The sequence below is a fragment of the Equus asinus genome, chromosome 6 (genome assembly GCF_041296235.1).
Source record: "Equus asinus isolate D_3611 breed Donkey chromosome 6, EquAss-T2T_v2, whole genome shotgun sequence".
Classification (NCBI taxonomy): domain Eukaryota; kingdom Metazoa; phylum Chordata; class Mammalia; order Perissodactyla; family Equidae; genus Equus; species Equus asinus.
The window spans coordinates 60,272,097-60,298,116 of record NC_091795.1 but is presented as its reverse complement, the minus strand read 5'-3'; the positions used below and the strand labels follow the sequence as shown (position 1 = coordinate 60,298,116).

Here is a 26,020-nt window from a genome sequence, read left to right as displayed (position 1 = left end):
TCAAATGAAAAATGTAAAGTGAAAAATTTATTGTGAATTTTTAAAAACTTATGTAGAAATGATCATCCATCAGCATCTGATTTGGTGGTTTCCTTCCCATAAGGCAGAAACACCTACTACTCAAGTCTGTGTTGTCAAAAAACTTGGAAAGAATCCTGAGATGATATGATGAAATGTCAGCTCCTTCTAAGCATTGTTAAATGTTTACAAAGTTGGATCAGAATCCACTGACCATTTTTTCTAGTTGAGTCTCTCTTCTCAGCCTTCAATGTACTGGCTTAAAGTCACATGCATCCATCACTATGTAATACTGCCACCTTTTTAAGGTAGCATAGCATAGCTCTAAAAGACAGGGACCCTAGAATCAGACTGCATGAGTTCAATTTTCAGCTCTGCCACTTAATAGCTCTATGATCCTGGGTAAGTTACTTGACCTCTCTGTGCCTCAGTTTTATCTTCTGTAAGATGAAGATGATACTGGTATCTACTAAATATTAGCACAGTGCCTAGCACATAGTAGGACCTATGTGTTGCCTATCATAGCTATTATTTCTAAGGTCTATCAACTAGAACTATTATGAGACCCATGGCTTAAACATTTATAATAAAAGACAAATGAGATGCTACACATATACTTAAGTTTTCCATTTCTTGAAACTTGTTCTCAAATATACACCCTGGTTGAAGTTTCAAATTACATAGATTAACCCCCCAGATAAATTGAGGCACCATCTATTAAAATGGGGAAAAATAAAGTAAAGAAAGATATGGGGGAGCAGGAAGAGGTGAGAGGGAAGTACTAAGAGTTAAGTTTAAAACATGTGAAGCTCGAGATACCTGTGAGACATCCAAGTAGAAATGTTAAATACAATTTTGTATGCGAACATTTGAACATAAGGAGTCTGAGCTGAAGGTAGAAATATGAGAGTCACTGGCATAAAGACAGTAATTAAGGACACGAGAATGGATGAGATTAGCTGGATAGGGGATATTAAGTGAGGAGAACTCTGAAATCAAGAACTGAGTAACTTCAACATTTAGGAGGTAAGAAGTGCAGCAGAACTGGCAAACATGAAAGTTGTCGATGCTCTTAGAAAGAGTAGTTTTGGCTGAGTTCTGCCAGGGAAGCCAGAATGGAGTGGGTTGGATAGTGAATGCGGGGTAGCATTTATCATTAAAAACTTTCAGAGTTGGCTGTGAAGGAGAGCCAAGAAAAAGAGCATATGATGGATGTTAGATCAAGATAAAGACTTTTTATTTTCTTTGTTTTTAAGATTAATATAATTCAATGACTAATGCTGAAGATTCAAGGGGAGAGAGTGGAATAACTGAAACATGGAGTCCTTGAGTAGAAAAGCAGGAGAAGACAGTAAAAACAATTCCACAGTATAATATGAGAGGAAGAAGAAAGTGGAGATGGTAGGAATAGGAGAGTGTTTTCTTCTACTGGCCTCTAGCTTTGTCTTCAATTATGGCCTTCAGTCCCATAGAAAGTGTGGGGCAAGGAGTGGGTCATTTGTCGATTTGTGTGAGGACAATTCACAGTCAATGTTTTATAGTTGTCTGTTTATTAGCCGAAGTGGTGGAGCACTGTTTGGTAGCTAAATGATGTCATGTTACAGAGTGGAAAGAGAACCGGTCTGAGAATTAGGATTCTAGGGGTCCTACTTTGAGATTCGCCTCTAAATCAATACATGATCTTGGGCTAAGCATTTGAAAATCTCTGAGCCTCAGTTTTTTCTTCTGTAGAAGGAGACTGATATAGATCATTTAGAATGATGAATAAAGGATCAATGCCACTCTTTGTCGTATTACGGAACTTAAAAAGAGTCTTTAAAATTGCAACTACTTCACAGTCACGATAGTCACATAAACACTTATTTTGTGTTCATAGACTAAACTTGTAAAAGTCAGTAGGCGTTCGATATGCGTTTTATAAAATCTGTCCTCAGTTATCTGTGGGATGTTTTCAATTTCTTAACTGCTTGTCATTTAGAAATTTAAAAATAATTGTATTACTTGACTCTTTAATTACAAAAATGTGCCTGCGGCATAAAATGTAGAATTAAACACAAAAGTCAATTTGAATTTTTGGTACTATGGATGGACCACTTTTGAGGAGAAAATAACGCCGCTACCCACAGCCTGTTCATCAAGGATTTCCACCCCTTCCACCTCCTCCACTGCTTTTGTGACATTACATGAGCTTTATAAATTTCTTTCCAAGGACAACACAATCGAAGATGTGCGATGAATCTTTTCTTGCTTCTCTGACAAAAATCTTTGGTCTTAACCAACTTAAAGCTTAGTAAAAGACATTTAATTTTAGCCATGGGGTATCCATTTTCTGTCACATGAAAAATATATATACATAAAAGTAATAAGACCTCATAGAAAACAGTGTGGGACGGGGCTGCCTGACTTTAATTTCCTGAAATGCAAGGAGATGCAATTAACTCCCCGGTTGTGATTAGCCTGTTGGAAGCTGGGTCCCCTCAGCAAATTATAGCACCCACAGCACCCATAATGGTGTCATATGTTCCGCATTATTTATTTGTCTTCTGATTTACAGCCCTGCGGACTAAGTCAGGGGACTTATGGATTAATAATGAACAGAGCCAAGTTCAAGTTGCAGCTCTGTGTCTGCTCTAATTATGTGCCTGCCCACCAGCCTTCTTTAAAGCAAATACTTGCCAGGCCTAGAGTGAAAGCGCTTGCCTCAGGAGCAGTATTTAAGGGGGCACTAAAAACTCAGTGATCAAGATAAATAATATTTAAAGCAAGACGTAAAAATTAAAACTAATATTTGAAACATTTTAATTTGTAAAGAATAAAATGTCCAAGTTTTTTAAAAAGATAGGATCGATAACAGTGCTGTGCTGAGCTATACTGAAATCTGAGACAAAAGGAAAACTCAGTAATATTAATGTCATGATTTAAAATTTTGACATTTTGTTCACCATAGATTTTTTGCATTAATTGTTATTTTGTCAAATATTGCACTAATTACTGAGTTGTTAGTGCCCCCTTAAATTGTGTGCCCAGGTGAGTGTCTCACTCGCCTCACCCTAGCCTCAGCCTTTTAAATCTACTATCAAAATAGCTGGCACGCAGAAGGGACTGGGCCCATGATGTTTCTGCTGCCGCTGTAGAAGCACAGCTCCTTTTGGATTCCAACCGCTATTTGCCCCAGCAAGTTCTCTTCCTCTGAGTTTTGGTAAAAGAGTTTATTCATGTGCTGCTCTACAAAAATCCTTCTGGGTGGCCCTCAATACTTCAAATAAGCAAACCAACCTACTACATTGGGGAAGATAGAGAGTATTTTCAAGAAAAATAAATTCCATATTTTTTGTTTAAAATTGGGCAACAGTTAGTTGCAACGAAGGCAGTTGCAAAGAAACAGTTTTTCAACTGGAGGAAGTCAGTGAATCTCTCTGTGCACACACCTGACAAATGTACTAGTAGGTCCTATACATTTAACTCTTGAAGCACATAAAGGAATGAATGATTGTAGTCAAAGAAAAACAATGTCTAAGGAGGCTGTGTCCAACCTCAAAAGGCAAGTAAACAAAATTCTGAACGCTGAGATCTCTGAGACCCACCTCTGCTATTCTCTCAATTTGTGATCCACTCTCCTTTTCAGCACTTATTTGAATTAAAATTTTATACTTTAGAGGGTTATTTGATCAGCGTCTGATGCTCCAACTAAACTAAGTTCCATGAGGGGAGGAAGCATGACTTCTATCTGCTTAGCTTTGTATACACAGGAACTTAACTGCTTCTATACTCTCCACAGGGAGAGAACCACTTCCATGTAGGTGGATGGGTGTAACTGTCAACTCCAAGCAATGATAGATGAAAGGACATTCATAGCAAGTAGGGAAAGAACGTGGCAGGGAAAATGAGCTTATATTAGGGTGAGGACACTTGTGGCAATCCTTGTACCTTGAGATTGGCAAGAGGAGATCTCCTCAAGAGAAGGCTACCCAGAAGTAGGTGGGGAAAGTCCTTCCTCTTTGCCCACCACTCTTCTTCATTGACTCCCCAGAAGATAGATCTGGGAACCCAGCACAGATGTCCTCAACTTCCTAATCCTTTAAATTGATGCAAGAAAATCTTAGATGAATTTCAAGCTCTAGTTTAAGTTATTCCTTTCTTGTAAAGCCTATGGGATTTATATTGTACTGTATCATGTTGCTCTTGATTATATATAGTCTTGAATTACTCACTGCAGCACATATGGTAACTTTGTGTGAACTGAAAAAAAAAGGTGCAGCTTTATTAGCACACACAGCTGCCGAGGTATCTGTCAAAATAGTGGTTCAAATAGTCAATGACTATGAGGTGGATGGTGCCTCCTAGATTTCTGCAACATGGAAATTATATTATGTAGTGGCTACTGTTCCAAAACTATGTTGGTCATTGTTGTCACATTTTTGTCTTATTTCTACAGAGTAAATTTGATTATTACTTTTTTTTAATACTTAACACAATTCTAAGCCCATAGCAAATATTGAGCAAATACTTTCTGGCTGTTGAATTGAAAGCTTCCTTTAAGGGGGAAAACCCTAATTGTAGAAATACAGGTGGTTTGTTTTTGTCTTTATTTGTTCTATATTTAATTGTTCTACAAGTATGTGTTGTTTTTATAATCAAACAAAAATATTTTAAACTTACCAAAAAGTTGGAACCTAAGTACTTATTTTATGGCCAACCCTAAGTGTGCTCTGTCTGATTTGAGGGAAATTGCCTTGCATATTTATAAAAACTTAATATACTACCATATGATTTAAGGCATGCACATTCTTTATCCTCTTGTTAAATAAAATCTCTTTACTATTATGCTCCATTTTAAATGTCTATAAGGTCTGCACTGTCATGCACCAAGCAGAATGGACATTGTTTCAAACATCCATGCTAATAGGGTTGTATTCTTAGATTTTGACCTCAAATTAGTTAAACTAAATGGAAATTCTGATATTTTTTCTTAACCTACCACAAATTTAGAAAGCAACCCTGTCCTGGCAAGATCAACCTGAAATCAAATATAAGTATATAATCTCAAAAGAGAGCTCTGTTTACATCCAGGAGTTTCCTTGTTTTTGTTTTTAAAAATAATCAAGAACATCAACTGGTCTCCATTAAAAATGCATTTAGCTAATATTCACCTTTGTCGGTACTGGAAGATCACCTTCCAGATTTAAAAAAGTCACACAGTGAGCAGGGGAACATCACATAGCTAAAGATATTTTAAAAATTCCCTAACTCTACTATCTATTCTGTTTATGGCTTTTTACAATTGAAATAAAAATCTTGCCACAAATGAAATAGAGAACTTCACTAATTTCCATTCACCAATGACGGTGGAAGCCCCCCATGGGTTATTAAGTCTGAGAGATGTGTGAACAAACATGATAATAAGCAAGTAAAGTGTATCGTAAAATACACTGTGTTCATTTATTGTGACAACTGGGGTGTAATTATACTAGGAAATGCAATTCACTTTAGTCAGTGAAAGTAATAAAATCCGAACACCAAGAGACCTTTCTCTAGTCTGTGCTATTAAACTACTTTTGAGGAGAAAGTGAACAATCTAAAAATATGGGAGGAATGTTCACTTTTATAGATTAGCGAAGCAAGGGTTACGTAGATTCTCTTGCAGTCTAACAAATGAAATCTTTCTGTTCTTTCCTCATTACTTGTGGATATAGCACCGAAGAACAGTATCCTCCATTTCTGGGTAATTATAATGTCTGAATTTGTGTGGATTACTCACACTATTCATCTCCTTTTCTCCCTCCAATTAAAGAAATAGGAAAGAAAGAAAACAACAACATTGTATTGGAAGTACCTCCACAAAGCCTTAAATAGAAAATCAGGAGAAACTTTACAGAAAGATAAGGCGACAAAGCAACCCTGAGACGATAATGTTGCAAGATGACAAGTAGGTGTACTGATTAAAGCACTAGTGGAGGTTACTAGGAAAAGTGAGGGGACCATGTAATTTCAGATTAGGCAAACCTGGGCTTCCCAGAGTGAACTGCTATTTGGGAGGGTGTAGTTAATTGAATTTTATGACACTTTTTATGAAAATTAAAATGCATATCTTTTACCACCCTAATAGTTTTATTGCTACTGTGAGATTTATGTGCAGTGATATACCAAAAAGCATATGCAACAATTCACTAAATAGCGCTGAAGCGGATTACTACAGTTTCCTTTTGTGCTTTGGCAGTCGACAATCAAGCTCATAATTACAGGATTGGAGCCACCTGCCAACTTAATGAACAGAACCACGTGGCTCCACATAAAATAGAAGCAATTCTAACATTAAAAAGAAAATGAGTGTTAAACCAGAGGGGCCTTCAGGGACAGCCTAGGGAAAGCCGGGTATTTATTTTTTCCTGAGCACCCAATAACTGACTCTTATATTATCCCATTTACTGGCCCAGAAAGAAACAGGGTCTGCCAAGACCTTTCTGGTTAAACTAGACTATCCAATGAAATGTCTGCATTCCAAGTTGCTTGGGAGAGGGCTGGTGAATTTAGACCTCTTATGGACAGGTTCACAGTAAATCCTAGATTTTAGGACTTATTCCTTCTAAGGCATTGAGGCAGGAAGCAAGGATTGGCCTCACTGATAAAACTGTCGTCTTGGCATGCATTTAGCCTGCTAAACCGCTGGAGAATACCAAAAGTCAATGTGATGTGAAAATAGTGACCTCAAGAAAGAGAATCTATACTGAACTTTTCAAATTAGGAATTCTGATTTGCTAAACAAGTTAATCCACACATATGTAATATTTCTCTCTGAATTCCTCTAGATTTCACTTTCTAAGAGAAATCTTCCCTCAATTCCGTAAGTCGACTTAGTCACTCCTCCCTCTGCCCTAGTTATGTGCTTCCATTAGGGCAGTGCTTCTCACACTTCAATGTGCACATGAATTACCCGGGACCTTGTTAAATGCAGATTCTGACTCAGAAGGTGTGTAGAGGGAGGGGAGGTCTGTGAGTTTGCATCTCTAATGAGTTTGCAGGTGCTGCTGGTCCTTAGACCACACTTTGAAGTATTAAAGCGCTTCTTTGTTGCGGGGGGTGGGGGGGGGGTGGGGGGGGGGAAGGGGGCGCGGTGGGCAGAGATTAGCCCTGAGCTAACATCTGCTGCCAATCCTCCTCCTTTTGCTGAGGAAGACCGGCCCTGAGCTAACATCCGTGGTCATCTTCCTCTACTTTTTATATGTGGAACACCTGCCACAGCATGGCTTTCCAAGTGGTGCCACGTCCGCACTGGGGACCTGAACCGAAGAACCCTGGGCTGCCAAAGCGGAATGTGCGCACTTAACTGCTGCACCACCAGGCTGGCACCTAAAGCACTTCTTAAATTGTAATGATCCATACCCATGCCAGTCATTTCCTCCTATTTATGAGCTCTGTGAAAGCAAAGGCAAGGGCAGCATTGCAATAGATACTGACCGGACAGGATGCCGACTAGTCTTGAGGTACAGTAAGTATCTTACCATACATTACATTTATTCTCAATCAACCCTGCAAGATCAGTAATCATGTCCTCATTTTATAGATGAAGTCGAGTCTCAGAGACATTAATCAACTTCGTATGGCCACACAGGTACCATGTGGCAGGGCAATTCTTATCTCGTTATCTTATTAACAGTGTATTTTATTCAGTCTATTAACGTTTTTTGAGTATGTACTAAGCACCAGGCATTGTTGTAAGTGCTTGTGATAGGTCATGGAACAAAACAGACAAAACTCTCTGCTGCCCTGGATCTTAGGAATCATTCTTCTAAATGAAAACTTCTTTGGGGACAGGGACCCAATCATTTCACTTTCCATATTTCTCACAGGGTTTGTACACAGTAAATGCACAATTAATAACAGTCTCAGATTCTGGTAATTTACCACGCAAATATGTTCCTAATCTACAGGAGGGTCTTACGTGCAAGGCCTTTCTGTTTTCACACAAGTGACATTTGAAGGTGGAATGATGCTTTCACAGTTTCTCATTTCTCACCAGCAGTGTTTTAGGCCAGAAGCAGAGGTATTAAAGTCTCCTACACGGTACATATATCAGCCGGAGAGAGAGAGTTCACTAAAATTAAATCATAGCAATTTCCGGCAGGAGGAAATTATCTGTTGAGAAGTGTAGAGACTACAGGCAGAAGAGGCAACTTCATGAAAGGTTAGCCTCACTGTCGAAGATTATCCTTTTCCTCCTTACATACCAGAACGGTAGACCAGAAACCTGCTAAATAGGACAAATCAAATGCTTGTCATATAATGAATTTATTTCAACAACATCCCAAAGTTGCACTATCTTAAATAGAGAAAACATGTACTTTCCTGGGTTATTCAGAATGTTCTATATTCTATGTCATAGGAAGCATCACTTTTAAAGTCTGCTCATTCACTGAAGGTATTTTCTCTTAGAAGCTGCAGCCTTTGTAAAGTTTCATTGGGTGTGTTGGTCACCTGTATTAATACGTATCAGTACAGGATGTAGGCGTGCAGATGAGTGATTTAGAAGAGAAAGTAGGACTAAACTTGCTCTATATCAGCTCCTCTTCATCTTTACAATTTCTTATATTGAGGAAATCTGCATACATTAATTCATCTTGTGGATGTTCTAAAACATTTGAAATGGAAGTTAAGAATGCAAGTGAATCCTCTCATTTCGACTATTTTGTTCAATACTGAGAGACTGCATGATACAATCTGGATGGCAGACCACGGAATTTTAAGGGAGACAAGCCTGAATTATTCGTATTAACATGAGAACATGGGCATACTTCTTCACCTTAGATACAGGTTTTGTAAAATAGATGTCACAATTATTATGCAAGGATGGTACAAGAAGAAAAAGTTTAATATAAGAAACTCAGTATGTAGCAGATGTTCAATTAGTTGTATTCCTGATCATATTAACAATTATATACTCCTAATTATATTACTGGGTTTTTTAATTGCCAAAAAGGATTTATTTAAGTACCAATAATAATTACATTTAGCATTTAGCTAAGGAAGTACACAGGCATGATCCCTGAACCAGTAAAATTTTAGCTTAAAATAAATTTGATGTAAATAGATATCTGAAAGGACCTATAAATAAATAGCTAGAAAAACATGAAAGAAACAAATAGCTGAAGTCCTTGCTTTGTGTTTCAGAATTAATTCAAAGTTTCCTTTCTCAAAAGAGAAAGACATCCTATTAATCAGATTTCTTTTTCCAAGTTCTTCCTTTTTATAGGACTTGGCAGGAAAGGTCTTTGGCTAAAATATAGCTTAAGATTAGTGTGGTGTGACTGAGCTGTAGGCTGCGTTTTAGAAGAACCTTAAACATGAGTAAAAATAGGTCTGAGGGTTGGGAAAAAGAAGGGAAAGAATATAGCGACAATGAATCACAGCCCCTTGGAGTTCTAGGGGCCCTAAAGAGGGAGCAAAGCAAACCCCCATTTATAATGAGGAAACCAAGGCCCACGCAATTCCAGTGACTTGCTCAAGGTCACATACTGGGATCCCAGCTGAAGAATTGTCACAAATGGATCATTCTATGTGAGTAAAGATAAAGAAAGAAATAAGAAGATATTATTAGACATGAGACATTCATTAATGAGAAGAGAAATTATATCTGGGGAATTCCTAGAGAACTGGTATCATACTTAGCAAGTGGTGAGGGTAGATAAAGATGTGGAATTTTAGGCAATGAAAAAGGATGCCATGTGAAGAATATACTATTACATATGGAAGGCATTTTTGACAGTAGTTCAGTTGATTCAAGCTTATTCTATATTAAAATTCATTTGCAGATAAGAATAATACTTTATTTCCCAATCTATATCAATTATCAAAGTATTATTCCAAAGAACCCCAAAGGATAAGAATAGAGGGATGTGCACTTGGATTTAGCCATTCTCTTCAGATTGCAGGGAAAATTTTGCCTTGAACTAGATTTTTCACAGCATGAATAGTGTGAATGGGATCTTTTCAAACATTCGTAAGATTGCCAGCCAACTGAGGAGGCTGATAATCAAAATGAAAATTTGTGTTATTTCTTTCAAATCACCCTGGAAGAAACCTCCAAGATGGTATCAAAACTGTCTCATAAATCTAGTCATGATGTTTTACTTACAAAAATTCTTTAGACAGAACTTCGTTCCTTCCATTAAATAAAGCTTTTCATTATCTGGGAAGCACAAAACTAAGAATGACTTTAGAGATCATCTAGGCCTACAGTTCTCAAACTTAGACGTGTATCAGAATCATCTGGAGGCTCTTAAAATACAGATTTGTGAGGCTCACCACATAGTTTCTAATTCAGGAGGTTTGGAATATGAGAACAGGCGTTTCTAATAAATTCACAGGTTATGCTGACACTGCTGGGCCAGGAACCACATTTTGGGAACCACTGTTTTAGCCCATCCCCTTCACTTTATTCCCTCCTTTTTGATTTAGGTAGAAAAATTCTAGTATTCTTGCAATTTATTTTTTAAATGTTTTTCTCACCCCCTCCAACAACCAAGCAAGTTCTATTTCTGATGCTGTCACTACGGACTTGGCAGACCAATTGTGGTTTAGGTGGATTGGGAGGTAGAAAAGACTCACCATCCCATTAAGCTGATTTTAGGCAAATTCTCCTAAAATAGTGAACCAGAGCAATTAAGTCAAGTGAGCCTCTTGCACTTGGTCCAGTTGTATATACAAATGCTATCTTTATCATATTTAGTATGGAAAGGAAAACACTAAGAATGTTTTGAATTCCATCTATTTAATACCAAAAAGACATCTGGCTCTTCCGGAGCTATTGCAAAGGCAACACTGAGGAATTCTTCAAGGACATTGGTGGACTATTCAGGGTGCACAAGTGATATGCTATTATAAGAGAAACAGTATCATTTTCCCCCAGAGAGCTTATGTTATTGCTAGAAAAATACCACAAAATTGCAAAATCTTAAAGATCAGATAAAAAGGATCACATAAAGCAGTGCAGCATTTCATAATGATGTGATTATTCCTGCAGGTATCAGCTAATTAATGAAGAGCAAGTAAGTTGACCAAAAAGTAGTTATCTTGAAAAAACTAAAGGTCCCAGAATTTGATAAATTTAATGTAAAGTACAAAGAAGGACTTCAGTGGAATTTGAAGAAAATAGAAAGTGATTTTTTTTTTAGAGAGGTGTTCCCCCCCTTTTTTTTTAAAGATTTTATTTTTTTCCTTTTTCTCCCCAAAGTCCCCCAGTACACAGTTATATATCTTCGTTGTGGGTCCTTCTAGTTGTGGCATGTGGGACACCGCCTCAGCATGGTTTGATGAGTGGTGCCATGTCCGCGCCCAGGATTCGAACCAATGAAACACTGGGCTGCCTGCAGCAGAGTGTGCGAACTTAACCACTTGGCCACAGGGTCAGCCCCAGAAAGTGATGTTTTTAAATCCATCTCCCATGGTATGTCTGTACACATGCACACACACACACACACACACACACTCACTCACATTGCCCCAGAGAGACACACAGATCTTTACTCAAAAGTGCTTTCTTTCTAGCTACATAAGACTCTAATTCCACATGGGTGTTTACCATAAGGAATAAAGGTAATGAAAAATGCATTTACAGTAAGGTCATAAAACATGATACATTACCCCTGCCAGATGTTATATAATATGTGTGTATTTTCTTAAAGGAACTGTAGGGATGGACATGCACATCAGTTAACTTGTAAACTATCGACTTTAGGTGATTACGACGTGTCAATGTGGATTCATCAATGGTAATAAACATACTACTCTGGTCAGGGATGTTCATAGTGGGGGAGGCGATGCATGCGTGGGGACAGGGGCCATATGAAAAATCTCTATACCGTCCTCTTAATTTGCTATGAACATAAAACTACTCTAAAAAAATAAAGTCCTAAAAAAATCAGGTAACTAATATGGAGGCTTCAAGACCCAATCTTCAAATATTACTGAGCATTTAATATGTGCAAGCCACTGTGAGAAATAATACCAAAAATAGACGAATGTGATGTAAAATATAGCCAGGAAATAAAGACAAACAACAAAAAGACGTTTGTTAGACAGTGAATGTTTGGAGACTCAAAAGAGGAAGAAATCACCCACTAACTGTGAAGACACCTACTCCAGATAAACTTGATTTGAGCTGGGTCACCTCCACGGACTAAATTTTCTTAGCCAGAGTAGAAGTCGGGAAGGAGGAGAACAATCCAGGTGAGTAGAGATGAAGGCACAGAGAGCAGTCAGTGACTATACCAGTGTGTCTCTATACATGTCTGTATCAAAGAACTGATGCCTGAGGATAAGAGGAATAGAGCATGCTGTGGGAGGATAAGAGGAATAAAGCACAAGTTGTGTTTGTTGAGCAAGATTGTGGAGAATCTTAAATATTGAGTGAAAGAATGCAGGAATGCCAGGGAGATGAATGTCAACAAAGCCTATTGACAATGTTAGAAAAGGAAATATTGGGGTTTGGGGGAGAGGATTTTTCAGGTAACCTTAAAACCATAAATGACAGCTCGTACTGAAGACGAACTCCATTTGGTTTTATAACAGTATAGCTTGCAAGTATTCAGCTAAAAAATTTATCATCATCATCATCATCAGATAACTTGTAGGCACTGAATTCCAGAAGAGAGGTTGCATTCACAACTCAGGTAGCAGCCTCTCATACTGCACTCCATCGATCAATTTTAGTTTCATGAGTTTAATTTTAAGAACCTTAGGTTTTATCTTCTGCACTTCAACAACACTGAAAATGCTTCCAGGTTTTGATTTACAGAATTATTGTCACTGTCAATAAAAGGAATGTGCCTGACACACCAAAATCCAGTTTAATTACTTCTCTGATGTCTCCTGCGGCTGAGAGGAAATGGTATTTCTCTGACACTTTTCTGTTTTTAATTTAGTAAAATGGAGCACTTGTTCTGAATAGGACCTAGGAGAGCAGATTCATGATTGATATGGAAGATGGACCCTACGGTTTCAGCAACAGTGTCTTACTCTGAAAGTGTGATGATTGCACGAGTCTGGATCCTCAGTTCCGGTTTCCTTCAAATTGGGCATTCGAGTTGACCATCAAGAATTTGACATAGAAACATGGCTGGGATATTTGTGCATCATGTCATGGCTTGCAGAAGCCTTGCAAACATATTCAAAGGTCTGCTTTTAGCCAGCACCATTCCCAGTGTCAGTATTGCCCTGAGCTGCTGGAATCCAGATGAGGCCTTGAAAACTTCCCAACAGGAGGTGCCAAATATCAAAATATACACTGCACTATTCCAGTGAAGAAACCAAGCAAAATGTATTCTTTATTTTCCGCTACATATTCCATCTGTTTCTCTCCCTAAAGGGTCATATGTTATATATTTATAAGAAGCGTTCACGCCTACGCGAACACAGTTTCCACTGTCTCTGTCAAATGCAGCCTCTCCTTGTTCGCGACCCATTTTTTTTAACATCCTTCTATATCAGCTCATCCTTTTATAAAACTGGGTACATTCTGAAATCATTTCAAGTTAAGAAACGCCTTTGTACCTTCCTATATCACCAAATCCTGGGGAGATTAAGCTTCAGGCTCTACATGCCATTTTCTGAGAGAAGTGAATTTAGATCATTAGGGTCATTAAAATCACACACTCCATAATACCCAGAGCTAACAGATCATCCTTGTACTTTACGCTGCTGTAGAACGCTACCAGAGAAGTAACAATGTCTAACAGCACTGAGCGGCAGAGGAGACCATAATTCCTCCCCATAAAAGAATCCTACACTTTTTAATTGCTACAGTAAATCTCATTAAAGACACAGAGTGCTTTGTTCAAAGGAAAAAAGAAGGATCACTGGGCAAGGTGCATTTTCTTCATGGTAATATTTTTTCTTTACGACTAGAATTACTCCTTAATACAAGCACAATGTTATTTTTGTCATGACCTTTTTCTGGACTCTGCACAATTCTCCCATAGGTTTCTTCCCTTCCTACAAATACAAGGGACTCCTGGTCACTACTATTAATCTCGTAGTGACTTTTCACAGTCTGGGCTTCATGCATTCTCTTGTACTTCTCCTGTGTATCTTCCAAAAACCTTCCAAGACCACACTGCTAACCTCTGACTTAATTGCTCTTTTCTTTCTGACTCAATAACTGTATAAAGAGAAAACTGAGATGTAATCAACCTAATAAAACACTTGGTACCCATTCCTTGGTCAGCACAATTCTGAATCTTAGCTGCTCATTTCTCATAATATACATTGTGAATCTGATTCAAGACAAAGAACCTTGGAAAATATTTTGCCAGATTTCATTATCAAATCTTAAATTATTATTTTTCAGAAACTTAGGTTGTCACAGAAAAATCACAGAAAATTCCCATCTCTTTTTCATAATCAGTAGCTTTTTATAACAGAACTAGAAGTTAATAACAGCATGCCTTAGAGAGCTATGAATTTTTAAGTCATCTTTAGAAGTGGCAACTGAGCAGTTGAGAGACAGAGCATGTTTCATGCAGCATAATGCTTAAAATTAACCATAAGAATCAAGAGTCAGATGAGGATGTAAAAAAAATCTGCGATGTTAAATATCAGTCATTACTAACTTCTCTAGGGAATTTTGCATCTGGGGAACTTCGACAGCATTGACACTGAATCTATCCCTCTTTGGGAGGAACTGTGGATGCAAATAAGATTATGAGCTTGAAGTAGAAAGACTTACATTCAAATTCTGTCTGTGTCAATTACTAGCCATTTCAGTACAAACAAGTTATTTAAACTATCCAGGCTTTAACATTCTCATTTGTAAATTGAAAATAGTAAGATTCTTTGAAGTCTGAAAAGCAAGGTTTATAAGATGTAAACAGCATGCATATAATACCTGTTAATGTGATTTGCATTAAAATATATTGGTATGATCTACATAAAAATATTTTGCAGTCCTTATGCACTAGCTAGCTATATCCATAGCAACAAAGTATATAAACAACTTATGCCTGATCCAACCACTTCCTTCCAAATTCAATCACAATTATATGTTTTTAAAATAAAATATCTACTTCACAAAGTCTAGACTAATTATTATTATCTTTTTTAAAGATTTTATTTTTCCTTTTTCTCCCCAAAGCCCCCTGGTACATAGTTGTATATATTTTTTAGTTGTGGGTCCTTCTAGTTGTGGCATGTGGGATGCCGCCTCAGCATGGCTTGATGAGCGATGCTATGTCCGCGCCCAGGATCTGAACCCACGAAACTCTGGGCCACCGAAGCAGAGTGCGAGAACTTAACCACTCGGCCACGGGCCCGGCCCCTAAACTAATTATTTTTAATCTTATACTCCTTTAAATAATCTGACTCCATAAGGTTGGAGTATTATTTAACATTTTACTCTCTTCACATATCTTCTTGATTAATCAATGGATACTAAATTACTTATTGTTCATACTTGTTTAGTATTATGCAGGATTCTGAGCCTTCATCAGGATTAATCTTCATTTTGTTCACAAGGGCTTTCAGTGCATCATTTTTTAGGAAGTAAAATCCATTTAAACAGTAAAAGTAAACCTGAAAGCCTCAAGTTTTAAAACTTAGCACCTCAGATTCAGGTGGTCGCCCCACCCGAGCCTGGACTTTGCACCTGCCACGTTGCTGTGGCCGGAGGTCAAAGTGAGAAACCTGAGCATAACGCACTCACACAGAAAGAAAATTCTTCAGACAGAGACTATGGTCATAGAGCTCTTTGAAATATCATCTAGTGAGAACTGGAACCATTATAATCCCTCAAGGATAGTTAAACCAGGTGACTGGCAAAACCTTCTTTCAGTGGAGCCTTGGTCTAGCTCTGGTGGGATACAACAGTATGACCATGGTAATGCCAACAACAAAGGCCACTTCCATATTTACATAAGACCTGCGATGAAGAGCCCTAACATAAGAGCCAAATCAAGGTCCACAAAATCAGAGTTTTAAGTGAGCCAGAAAAATTAGAAAGTACTACCAGGAAAAAAAAAATCAGTTGGGCCTTTCTTCTTGACTTCTGGGGCCAAATTGGTAGCATTTACACAGAGTAAAAGGCTACTTACAGTCACAGATCATTCAGCTGCTGAATAACACAGGAGACTAATCTGGATAATTCAAATACAGAAACAGTCTACTTCAGTGTTTTGGGCTTTTTCTCTCCACTTAAATTTTCTTAAATAGATAAAGCTTAAAACTGTCATTTAATTGCTCAATTGCGATATAAAAAGACCAATGCTTCCTTTTATGTGTCTACTTTTATGATGTCTATTACCAACAAGAAGAACAAAGATAAATTTATATAAATTAGTAGAAGATAGCACTTCTATTATATAGTACATTTCTTTTTCATACATGATGCTTTCCCTTCTGTCTTTTATTGTATTTTCTGACTCAGTATGAACAATATTTTAATACATTATGGTTGAACCTAAGATAGGTCAGACCCTGTTTCCCCACAGATAGTTTTTCTAAGGCATTAACAATAAATATTGCTTATGAATTGTTTTAAACAACTTAAGGACTGCCACTTAGAAACACTTGAATGATTCAAGGTTAATAAGATTCATCATACTCACGATGAGGATCTGGTTGTGGACACAGCTAACTGCTAAATTTTATTCTGCCCTAAACAATACCAGCAACAAATCTGCTCACAGCTTAATACTACTGGCAGCTCTAAATGGGAGAGAAATAATGTTACTTTGATCTGAGTTATTTTCATATATGTTATGATTCATTTCCAGTAGTTCTGATACTGATGCTCAGATACTGGCTATTAGATTCTCTTTTCAAACAGCAAAAGAAGGTGAGAAACAAAGCTGAAGATATTTTTAAATGTCATGGTAATAAGTCACAGTCAAATGTATTTCATCCTTGTTTTAGTAAACATTTCTAATTTTCATACAAAAGATACAGTAAATTCTTATCAGAAAGATTATCTTCTGGTGAAATTTAGAATTCTGAAAATAATGTTTTAATGGCAGTGCCCACACCCTCCTAGCACCAAAATATAACACTATGATGTATTGCTCCCTTATGGTAACAGACATCATTAAAGCCGAACTATAATTTGGTGCACAACATTTCCATACTAATATAATGTGACAATGTTATTACGTTCACTATTTTCCATGTGATCATAGCCATATTCATCTTCCCCAACCTGACGTTAAATTAACCAATATGGTTAAATTCTATTCTGGACCATAGGGTGAAAGCAGAAAAGGATTATTGTATAGCACAATGGTTTGATGATGGTATGTGTATGTGAAGCATGAATAGGTGATATGTAGATTTTATATAATGAATGCAAATTCTTAGCACAGACCTGGTACATAGCAAGCACTCAATAAGTGGTTACATCCAAGAGAAAGTTGACAAATAGCTACAATATGTGGTAAGTTGAAAAACTGTTGCTCTTGGGGCCAACCACGTGGCTGAGTGGTTAAGTTTGCGCGCTCTGCTACGGCGGCCTGGGGTTTTGCTGGTTCGGAATCTGGGCACGGACATGGCACCGCTCATCAGGCCATGTTGAGGCAGCGTCCCATAGCCCACAACTAGAAGGACCCACAACTGAAATCTACAACCATCCGCTGCGGGGATTTGGGGAGAAAAAGAAGAAAGAAAAGAAAAAAGGAAGATTGGCAACAGTTGTTAGCTTAGGTGCCAATCTTTACAAAAAAAAAAAAACTGTTGCTCAAAGATTTCAAAAGAAGGAAAGGTAAGGCCCAGCTCAGAGGACCAGTGAAGTTTCCATGGGATGAAACAATTTTAGTAGAGATTGAGAATGAAATTACATTTCTTCAAGAAGATATAGCAAAAAGAATGCATTTCAGGTGGAATGAGTGCATCTCCCAGGAGGAGAAATTAGCCTAAGCAATGGCGAGGAAATTGGGAAACTAATGTTCAGAAAGCCATAAGTAAGTTAATTGTCAGTAACATGCCATATGGACAAGGTTCTGCAATAGACAAGGATGAAAAAGAAAGCTAGGGTTAGACTACGGAGGTCCATGAACTCAAAATCAATAAATTTGGAGAGTATTGTTGACCACTGAGGAGGTACTAGAAATCCTCATGCAAGATTCATGCATCTAGTCAGCACTGATTTAGTGAGTTACTATTATTACCAATTATATGCAACATGATGTATAAAACACTGGGCTTATGAGTCAAAAAATAAAAAGGAATATAGTCCCTGAGAGAAGCATATAATGTTATAAAGAGATAAGACCGAACATAAATAACTATAAGGTAGAAAGTGATGGCTGATAAAATAGCACAAAGTTCTATAGCGGTCAGAGGAGGAAAAATATTGCCCCTGGTTAGGACAATCAGGAAGAGCTGGTGAACTTTAAACTAGGTAGGAAGAAAGAACAAAACTGGTAAAGAGGCATAGGATGGATTGGAGGAAGAAAGGATAAGAAGTGGGAAACTCAACCAGGACATTACTATAGTAAGTCAGAAAAATAATATTGGGGACCTAAAATATGGTATTGATATGGAAGAATTGAGGAGCTGAGTACACTACATTACTACCCCCCCGCCGCCACCCCAGCAATTGTTTTTGTCAATGAGTAGGTCATTTAGGCGGCAATCTTCCAGCGAAGAAAGGGTTTCACACTAAAAGAAGCCTTTGGCATCACTTTTGCATAAGTGCCTCTTTTTTGAAAGATTCCTTAAAATTCATTAATCTGTATGATTTATCCAAGATTACACTTATAAGCTAAAAAAGTATTCCCATCTTCCCATTGTTAATTATATCTCCAGGCTAACATAAATAAAATTTTCTAGTTACTGTAATCCACTCTATGAAACTTATCAGAGAGACGACATTTAGAAGGTCTCTTTTGCAGGGGGTGGGGGTGAGGGCGGGAGTCTTATTTGCAATGGGTGTGTTCTTTCCTTTTAAAAATTTTGGTTTCTATTGTCCTTTTTTTTCTGTTTTCTATGCAGTTGAAGGCTGCAGTCACAGAATTTATGGGTGAATTACCTAAGCTAAAGAAAGAAATTCCATTAAGAAATGAAATTTCTAAATGGTTAAAATCCCAGGAATCACACTAAATCTATTTGTGCAACTTATAGACAAACAGAGAGATGTAGAGATAAGGTTTACTTTGATCAATTTAAAAACTGAAGAAAACGAGGCAAGCTACTTTTATTGCCATATCAACTGCACATCTTCAAGGTGTTAAAAACACAAGACAACAGGCCCCAAGTGGAGTCGCTTATGCTAAGCGCCATGTCACCAAACCAAGACTTAATTATTCGGCTCTCCCACATACAGAATCTGAAACCAGTCAATCAGGAATCGCCTGATCAGCACCATTAGGTAAGCTACCCGGTAGATCCTTGCCATCCTCTAAAGGAAAGTCACTTTGCAATAACGAATTCGCTTTTTTGCCAGTATCACTTCCTCGTTCCTGCTCCCTTCTGGCTATAAAAGTCTTTCATTTTTGTACAGCTCCTCAGAGCTCCTTTCTATCCGCTAGACTGGATGCTGCCTGATTCAAATCAATTTTTGCTCAAATAAACTCTTAGAATTTTAAAAAGCCTCAGTTTATCTTTTAACAAAGGTAATAGTTATTAATGTACCATCTACAAATTATAGTCGATATGAAAATTAGATTTGCCTTTAAATATTGATTTGTACCTATATATCCTCACAACCAAAACTCCAACGTACAAACCAAGAAACCATTTCACATTCCCAAAAAACCCACTAAGAGGTAATGATCTAATTAAAATGCACGTATTCTGAGAGCCTTCCAAAGTAATTTTAAAGCTGATTTGTGCAAGAGGCATATCAGGAGACACATTTATTGCATGACATTTACCTTATTTACAAGAAAATAACAAATAGCCTTATCATTGTCATCACCACTACTACTACCCGAGAGCAGCAGTCAAATAATTTTCGGTAAAAATGACTTGAAGGCAGCATGATACTTAAGGTAAGATCTTGATGTTCCTTGAGGAAACGTCTAGCAAATATATTCAGAAAATTATATTCTTCATACTTTGGTATATGAGAATACACAAGCTGACAAAACCAAATGGCAACTGTTTTGTAAAACATGGAAACTAGATTAAGCAAAGTTTGGCAGAGAAAGTTCTTTAGCAAAATGAAAAACATTTCCATGCAAAAAAGCTCTTAACTACCACATGTAGTCATGCATCTGTCAGGATCATGTTCAGAATTAAAAATTTGCCATAATAAAATCATAACAAATTATCAGTCTTCTGGTTGTCCTTGAAAATACGTTTATGTTATTTTCTATGGGGTAGGAGCAAATGCAAGAAGTTACTATTCTATATACATATAAAGATATATTTATTATAAAGCAAATATTTTTATTTGCTTTGCTTTATGTACATTTTTTAGTATTTATTGAGTGTTCATATAAGGTTATTTATATAACCCCAAATGGAGTTAATGTTTGTAAGTGTGATTTGATTTGCAGAAATACACTGTTTGCAAGTGTATGATGGTTTCAATACATGTTTATTGCTTCAAGTTTACTAAATTCTATGGAAGATGACACTGGCAGGATGGAGACCAAATATTTCTCCATCTATGGTGGTATGATCTTCACAGGTCTCTTCCAAGTACTGTTTTACTTTGTGTTACTTGCTTGTTCTTCCTATATTCGATATTTTGGATAAGAAACCTGAAGATAGCTGGTGAGTGGTACTATATTGCTAGGCTGAAGCAACTCAGTTCAATGGAATATTTTGGTTTGACTCCATCTTCAACATTGTGATACACAGATATTCCGATGTAAATAGTCTCAAGTAGACAAAAGTCAAAAGTAAACAATCTCTAGTCTTTCTTTAAGTCCATACTCAAGACTAGATTTGCCTGGAAGCCCAAACCTTCAATCATTGCATCCCCTATCCTATCATCCTAGAGCTTCTTCCTAAATGTTGTAGCATTTACAACAAAATGTGTGCATTCTATTTTACAACCAGGAGGTTTCGTTGAAAATATTTTCTCAATATAGTGGGATACAATGTTTTGTAGGAAATGCTTTCATCATTTGGATGAAGGGCTGTAAAGCAGGATCTATTTGAAAGTTAAGAATCAGAATATCATCCTATATACCAGTTAATTCAGCCTCAAAATCCTCACTGCTATCACATAGATTAAGCACCAGCAGATGTCCCATGATGTAATGTGAATTCTTTGTTTCTTCGTCATGCTTATATTGTGAGACCAAAGGGGGAAAAAACCAGGAGTGGCTAAAATATAAGGGAGAGTACACGAAGGACAAAGTTTAAACATATTGTTTTTAAAGTAAAGGGCAGATACGGGCTTAAAGAGATGTAGAGAGAGAAAAACATAATGAGACCTGTCACTATTCACCAAAATTACAGCCCTCAAGATATAATCTTATGGAATTAAATATGACTCAATATAAAGCAATATGAAGGCTTTTTCAAAAGGTAGAATTGTCCTATATAGGAAATGAAAAAAAATATTGTTTGCAAGGTGACCATTAGCAATCTAAAAAATTACAACAGACATTTTAAAACCAAAGAATCACCATCATCAGAGCATTTAGCTAACGGCATCCCTGATTAGTACCTTAGCATTTCAAAAATGTCCTTTCTAAAGAAACAACTGCTTCTCTTGGTTATGCCAGTTTAAGTTACTCACAAATAATATAAAGACTCCAAGTTTTGCACCTTAGATATCAAGCAGCCACTGGAAGCAACAAGGAGTCTCGGTCCACACTCAGAGAGGTACTTACGGTCATTGCAGAGTGGCCCACTGAAGGAAGTCATACTACAGTCACAGCTGAAGCCATCCCATTGCTGCAGGCACACACCTTGATTGGAACATGAGTCCTCTTGGCAGGTTGTGCTGGGCCCTGCAAAACAATCCAAAAGAAACTTGGGTTCTTTAAAAAAATCCAAAAGTGTTTTATAGATGAGCTAGGTCACATATAGTAGTTGCCAACACCTCATACATGACCAAACTAGTTTTGAAAGTTCTAGTTCACACACCTGAATTAGGAACAGAGAAGCTATCATACGAAAGTTTTCTGAAGCTTCAAATATAGGACAAAATACATTATTATAGTAAACTAAAACAACAAATAGTAAAAGCAAGCACATAGCTTCTAGTATAATCATGGTAGCAGGTAATCTTATTCCATCATCAGTAATTCTCTATTACCATTCAGACTTTGGAAAAATGCATGGATCTCCTTAACTTCTGACCAATGAATAGAGACACCATGAGAAATGGAGATTATAACTTGATGAAATTGAGATAAAGATTGGCAAAATAACTGAAGAGAGTTATGCAAAAATGTCCTAGAAGATTCCAGAAGTTTCCCTGTACAAACTATGCATTAAGTTATGATTGTTGGGTGTTTTGGATAGGTATGTTGGCAAGTATCAATTCACATGCTTTAACAATCTCATGCAATTAAACATAAAATGAAAAACTGTATAAATGACATGCCCCCATTTAACATACAAATAAAAAGGATACTAGTCTATTTCTAAAGAATCATAACTAGCACACTGAAAAACAAAGAACTAAAAAAAGATGATCAAAGCACTAAAGGCAATCACTATACAAACATAGTCAAGACTGAAAGCCTTTACGCAAACTGTGCTACAAGATGAGGTTTCTTGAACAATGTTCAAGAAGGGGAAAAATTAAATCCGAACCCAAACAACAGTTACTGAAAAAATGTAAAAAATGTTATTTTGGGGTTTCCACTGTGTACTATGGGGTTTCAGTCTTGTTTTGTACACACAGGGCTATCTACCTTGCAAGTCAGCTTTCATCAATGCAACTTTGTCAGCAAAATTAAAAAAAAAAAAAGCAAAATATATTAAATGTTAGTAAGCAATACTGAAATGGGGCAAACACAGAAGAACGTTCAGATTCAAAAAGCATGCGGCTGTAAAGGGAAAGAGAAATGCTATGTAGAGCAAACAAATTAATACTAACAGCCATAAATCTTAAGAGAAGCCAAAAATGAGAAAGCGGTAATTTGTTAGAATTTTACTATGTACGTATATATATAATGGTTAATTGAGCCGATGACATGTAATGAAGGAAAACTAAAAGGGCTTTCATATTTTCCCTCTTGGATAGATATGAATGCATTGCCAGAGTGATTGCCTTGCTTATTTGGAGCATGCAGCACCATTTGTCATGTGCAGATACAGCGTAGACTATGGTCATTAGCGGACCAATTATCCCTTTACATCTTTTCCTCTCTAGATCTTTTATTTTGCTTTTGCAATTAAGGCTTAAAACTGTAACGCCAGCCATTCGCTGCCAACAGCTGGACCTTAGAGTGACACCAAACAATCAAAATGTATATATCATTTGGAGTGGATGAAAGACAAAGTAAAGGATGGAAGAAACGAACTGTAATATAATCCCCCATAAAGAAAATTGCCTTACAAGACTTCAATCTGGAGTGTTTATTTGTGCTCTTACCAGGTTGGGTATACACCATTTAAGAATTTCAGATTGATGTCTCTATTTTCTCCACTTTCATAATTGTCTTCCACTCTTATAAAAACTTCTCTGTGAATACTTATTACAGTAAAACCTCATTAATAAGGACTATCTTGGGGAAGGGTGAAAAGGGAGTGCATTCCACCTAAATAGCTTTAGAATATAAATTAAAGGTATTTTCTAATAAACACAACTTTATAGGTTTTATGAAAATATAAAAATAGACACTAACTTAATTAGATGCTATTAGCAGTGAGAGCCTTTGAGGTACCAGCTTTAGTGAATAAATGAGAATTATCTGTAATTAATTAGCCTTTATATAAATTGGTGTTTTTGTAAAATATATTTTTAAGCATGCTCCTTACAATCAAATTTTTATTACAATTTTCTCCATTAAGCTATTCTTCATAGAAAGTTATTGAATTTAGACTAACGTGAATTTTCACAAATTCTGAAACCATAATATTGTAAATACTAATTGTATTGTAATAACAATCAATATAGTAATAACAATAATAATAGCTGTAATTTATAATAATAATAACCTCCCAGGCCTGGGAGACGTGAATAGATGTAATAGTTTTTCTCACCTATTGCATCAAAGAACTAAGAACCACTAAATTGCTTAGTTTTTGCTGTTCTTCCACTCTGTAAGAAGAGTGATCTAATGATATTTATCCCATGGCAGTAGTGACTGAAAATAATTAATAGACGTTTTTAAAAAAAAAACTCTTAAAGCAATACGCTCTAGCACATTCTTTCCTGTGATAAGCAGAGGATCGGGGGTGATGCAAGCCCAGTCTGAGTCAGGGGCTGTTTTATCCATGGATAGCGGTCCCTTATTTGCCCAGCGGAAGGAAAGAGCAGGAGCAAGAACTGATGAAGAGTCAGAGTTTTGTTTTGCAAAAATTATCAGAAATACAATTGTAAAATAATGCTAAACTCTACAAACGGTAAAACTGCAATCCTAAAAAATAATGTGCCCATATTGGAGGGCAGCAACTCAGAGTACCTGCCAACCCTTTATGTGAGCATAAAGACATGCTTTATTATTATTTTTTTTCATTATCACAACAGTCTTTTTATATTCAGGTATTACAAGAAAATGCATGCCTATGCCTGACAAGGCACATTTTTCAAAGTACTCACCTTCTAGAAGAATATTTAAACACTGACAGGCATTTGCACAAGACAAAGCCCTGAATTTATTTTTCCCTTTAGTTATATAATGTTCCTTTTATTTTATCACCGAATAAAATTGGGAACAAGCCACAAGGACATTTGTATTAAGTGGTTAAAAATAAGGATATGTCTGAAAAGGAAAGGAAAGTGGAGGTGAAAGTACAATTTCTGGAAACTAAAGAAACAATAGAGGAAAGTGTTTAGATGCCTGGGCTGTCAAGTCAGACAAACTTGGGTTTGAAGCTTCCATCGACCACTTACTACCTATGTCACCTTAGGAAGGTCATCTTACATCTCTGAGGATCAATTTGCTTTTCTAAAAAAAGTCAGCAATACCTAATTTATAGAGTTTTGAGATTAACTGAAATAGCACATGTAAACTTGTCACCAGTGTTTAATCAATGGGAGCTTTAATAATTATTTCTTAGTTTATAATGCAGTTCTTGGGCTGAATGTTATGAGTTTATGCAACAAATGCCTGGATTAAAATTTTTTTCACCAATTTTATGTATGAAAGTTATCTTGACTCTGTATTGAGCTTAATTGAGCCTGATTATTGGTGGGTTATCAGTCTCTATTTTCTCTTATGTAAGCAGGAAAATGCCATCCCAAGCAGTAATTTTCAAAATGTGATCCTTGGACCAACAGCATCAGCATCATTTAGGAACCTGCTAGAAATGTAAATTCTAGCCCCCGTCCAAGACCTACTGAATCAGAAACCCTGGGGATGGTGTCTGGTAAGTCAGATTTTAACAATTCTCCAGGTGAGTCTGATACTGGATGAAGTTTGAGAAACTTTAAAGGGACTTAGGCAAGGTAAGCTCCCTCCCCTAGCTAACATGTGTTGTATAAATAAAATCAGCTATTATCCACTAATATTAGTTGGAAAAGACAGGCAGCAAGTGATTATTGAGAGAAGACCAAGAACTTTTTACATGCAAGGGGCTTAGAGATTTGTAGGTCTTGTTGGGTAGGAACAATGAAAAATCTTGACAAGGTATTATTTGGTTATGTCAAAGTTATACTATTTCTATTAAAGTGAAAGTTAAGTGATTCCAATGTGATTTGGACTCAAAGTTCCATGAGACAACAATCTTTAGAGAGATAATTTATCAAGCATGTAAAATTTGACCACTAATCCAAAAACATTGTGTATCTCATCAATTATACCTATGACAGGCACACCTGAGATTATTCCTAGGAACCATAGAGGATACACATGATCATAAATTAAAAGTTGTTAATCTTGATGTTGGAATGAAAAAATCAGGGAAGTGTCAAGGCAGAAAGGCAGAAGCATGGTAACATTCTAAGAAT

At 36.8% G+C, this 26,020-nt stretch overlaps 1 protein-coding gene across 29 annotated transcripts in view; it reads right to left on the bottom strand.

The window, feature by feature from the left end:
• NRXN1 (neurexin 1) overlaps positions 1-26,020 on the bottom strand; it is a 1,069,254-nt gene that overhangs the window by 483,548 nt on the left and 559,686 nt on the right. For 27 of the 29 annotated variants that reach the window (XM_070512109.1, XM_070512110.1, XM_070512121.1 and 24 more), the window contains one exon: positions 21,786-21,905. In XM_070512109.1, the coding sequence (XP_070368210.1) occupies positions 21,786-21,905 (120 nt within the window). Of the gene's footprint in view, positions 1-21,785; positions 21,906-22,817; positions 22,842-26,020 lie in introns of those variants that run through there. The other 2 variants (XM_070512134.1, XM_070512135.1) reach the window with 1 other exon arrangement.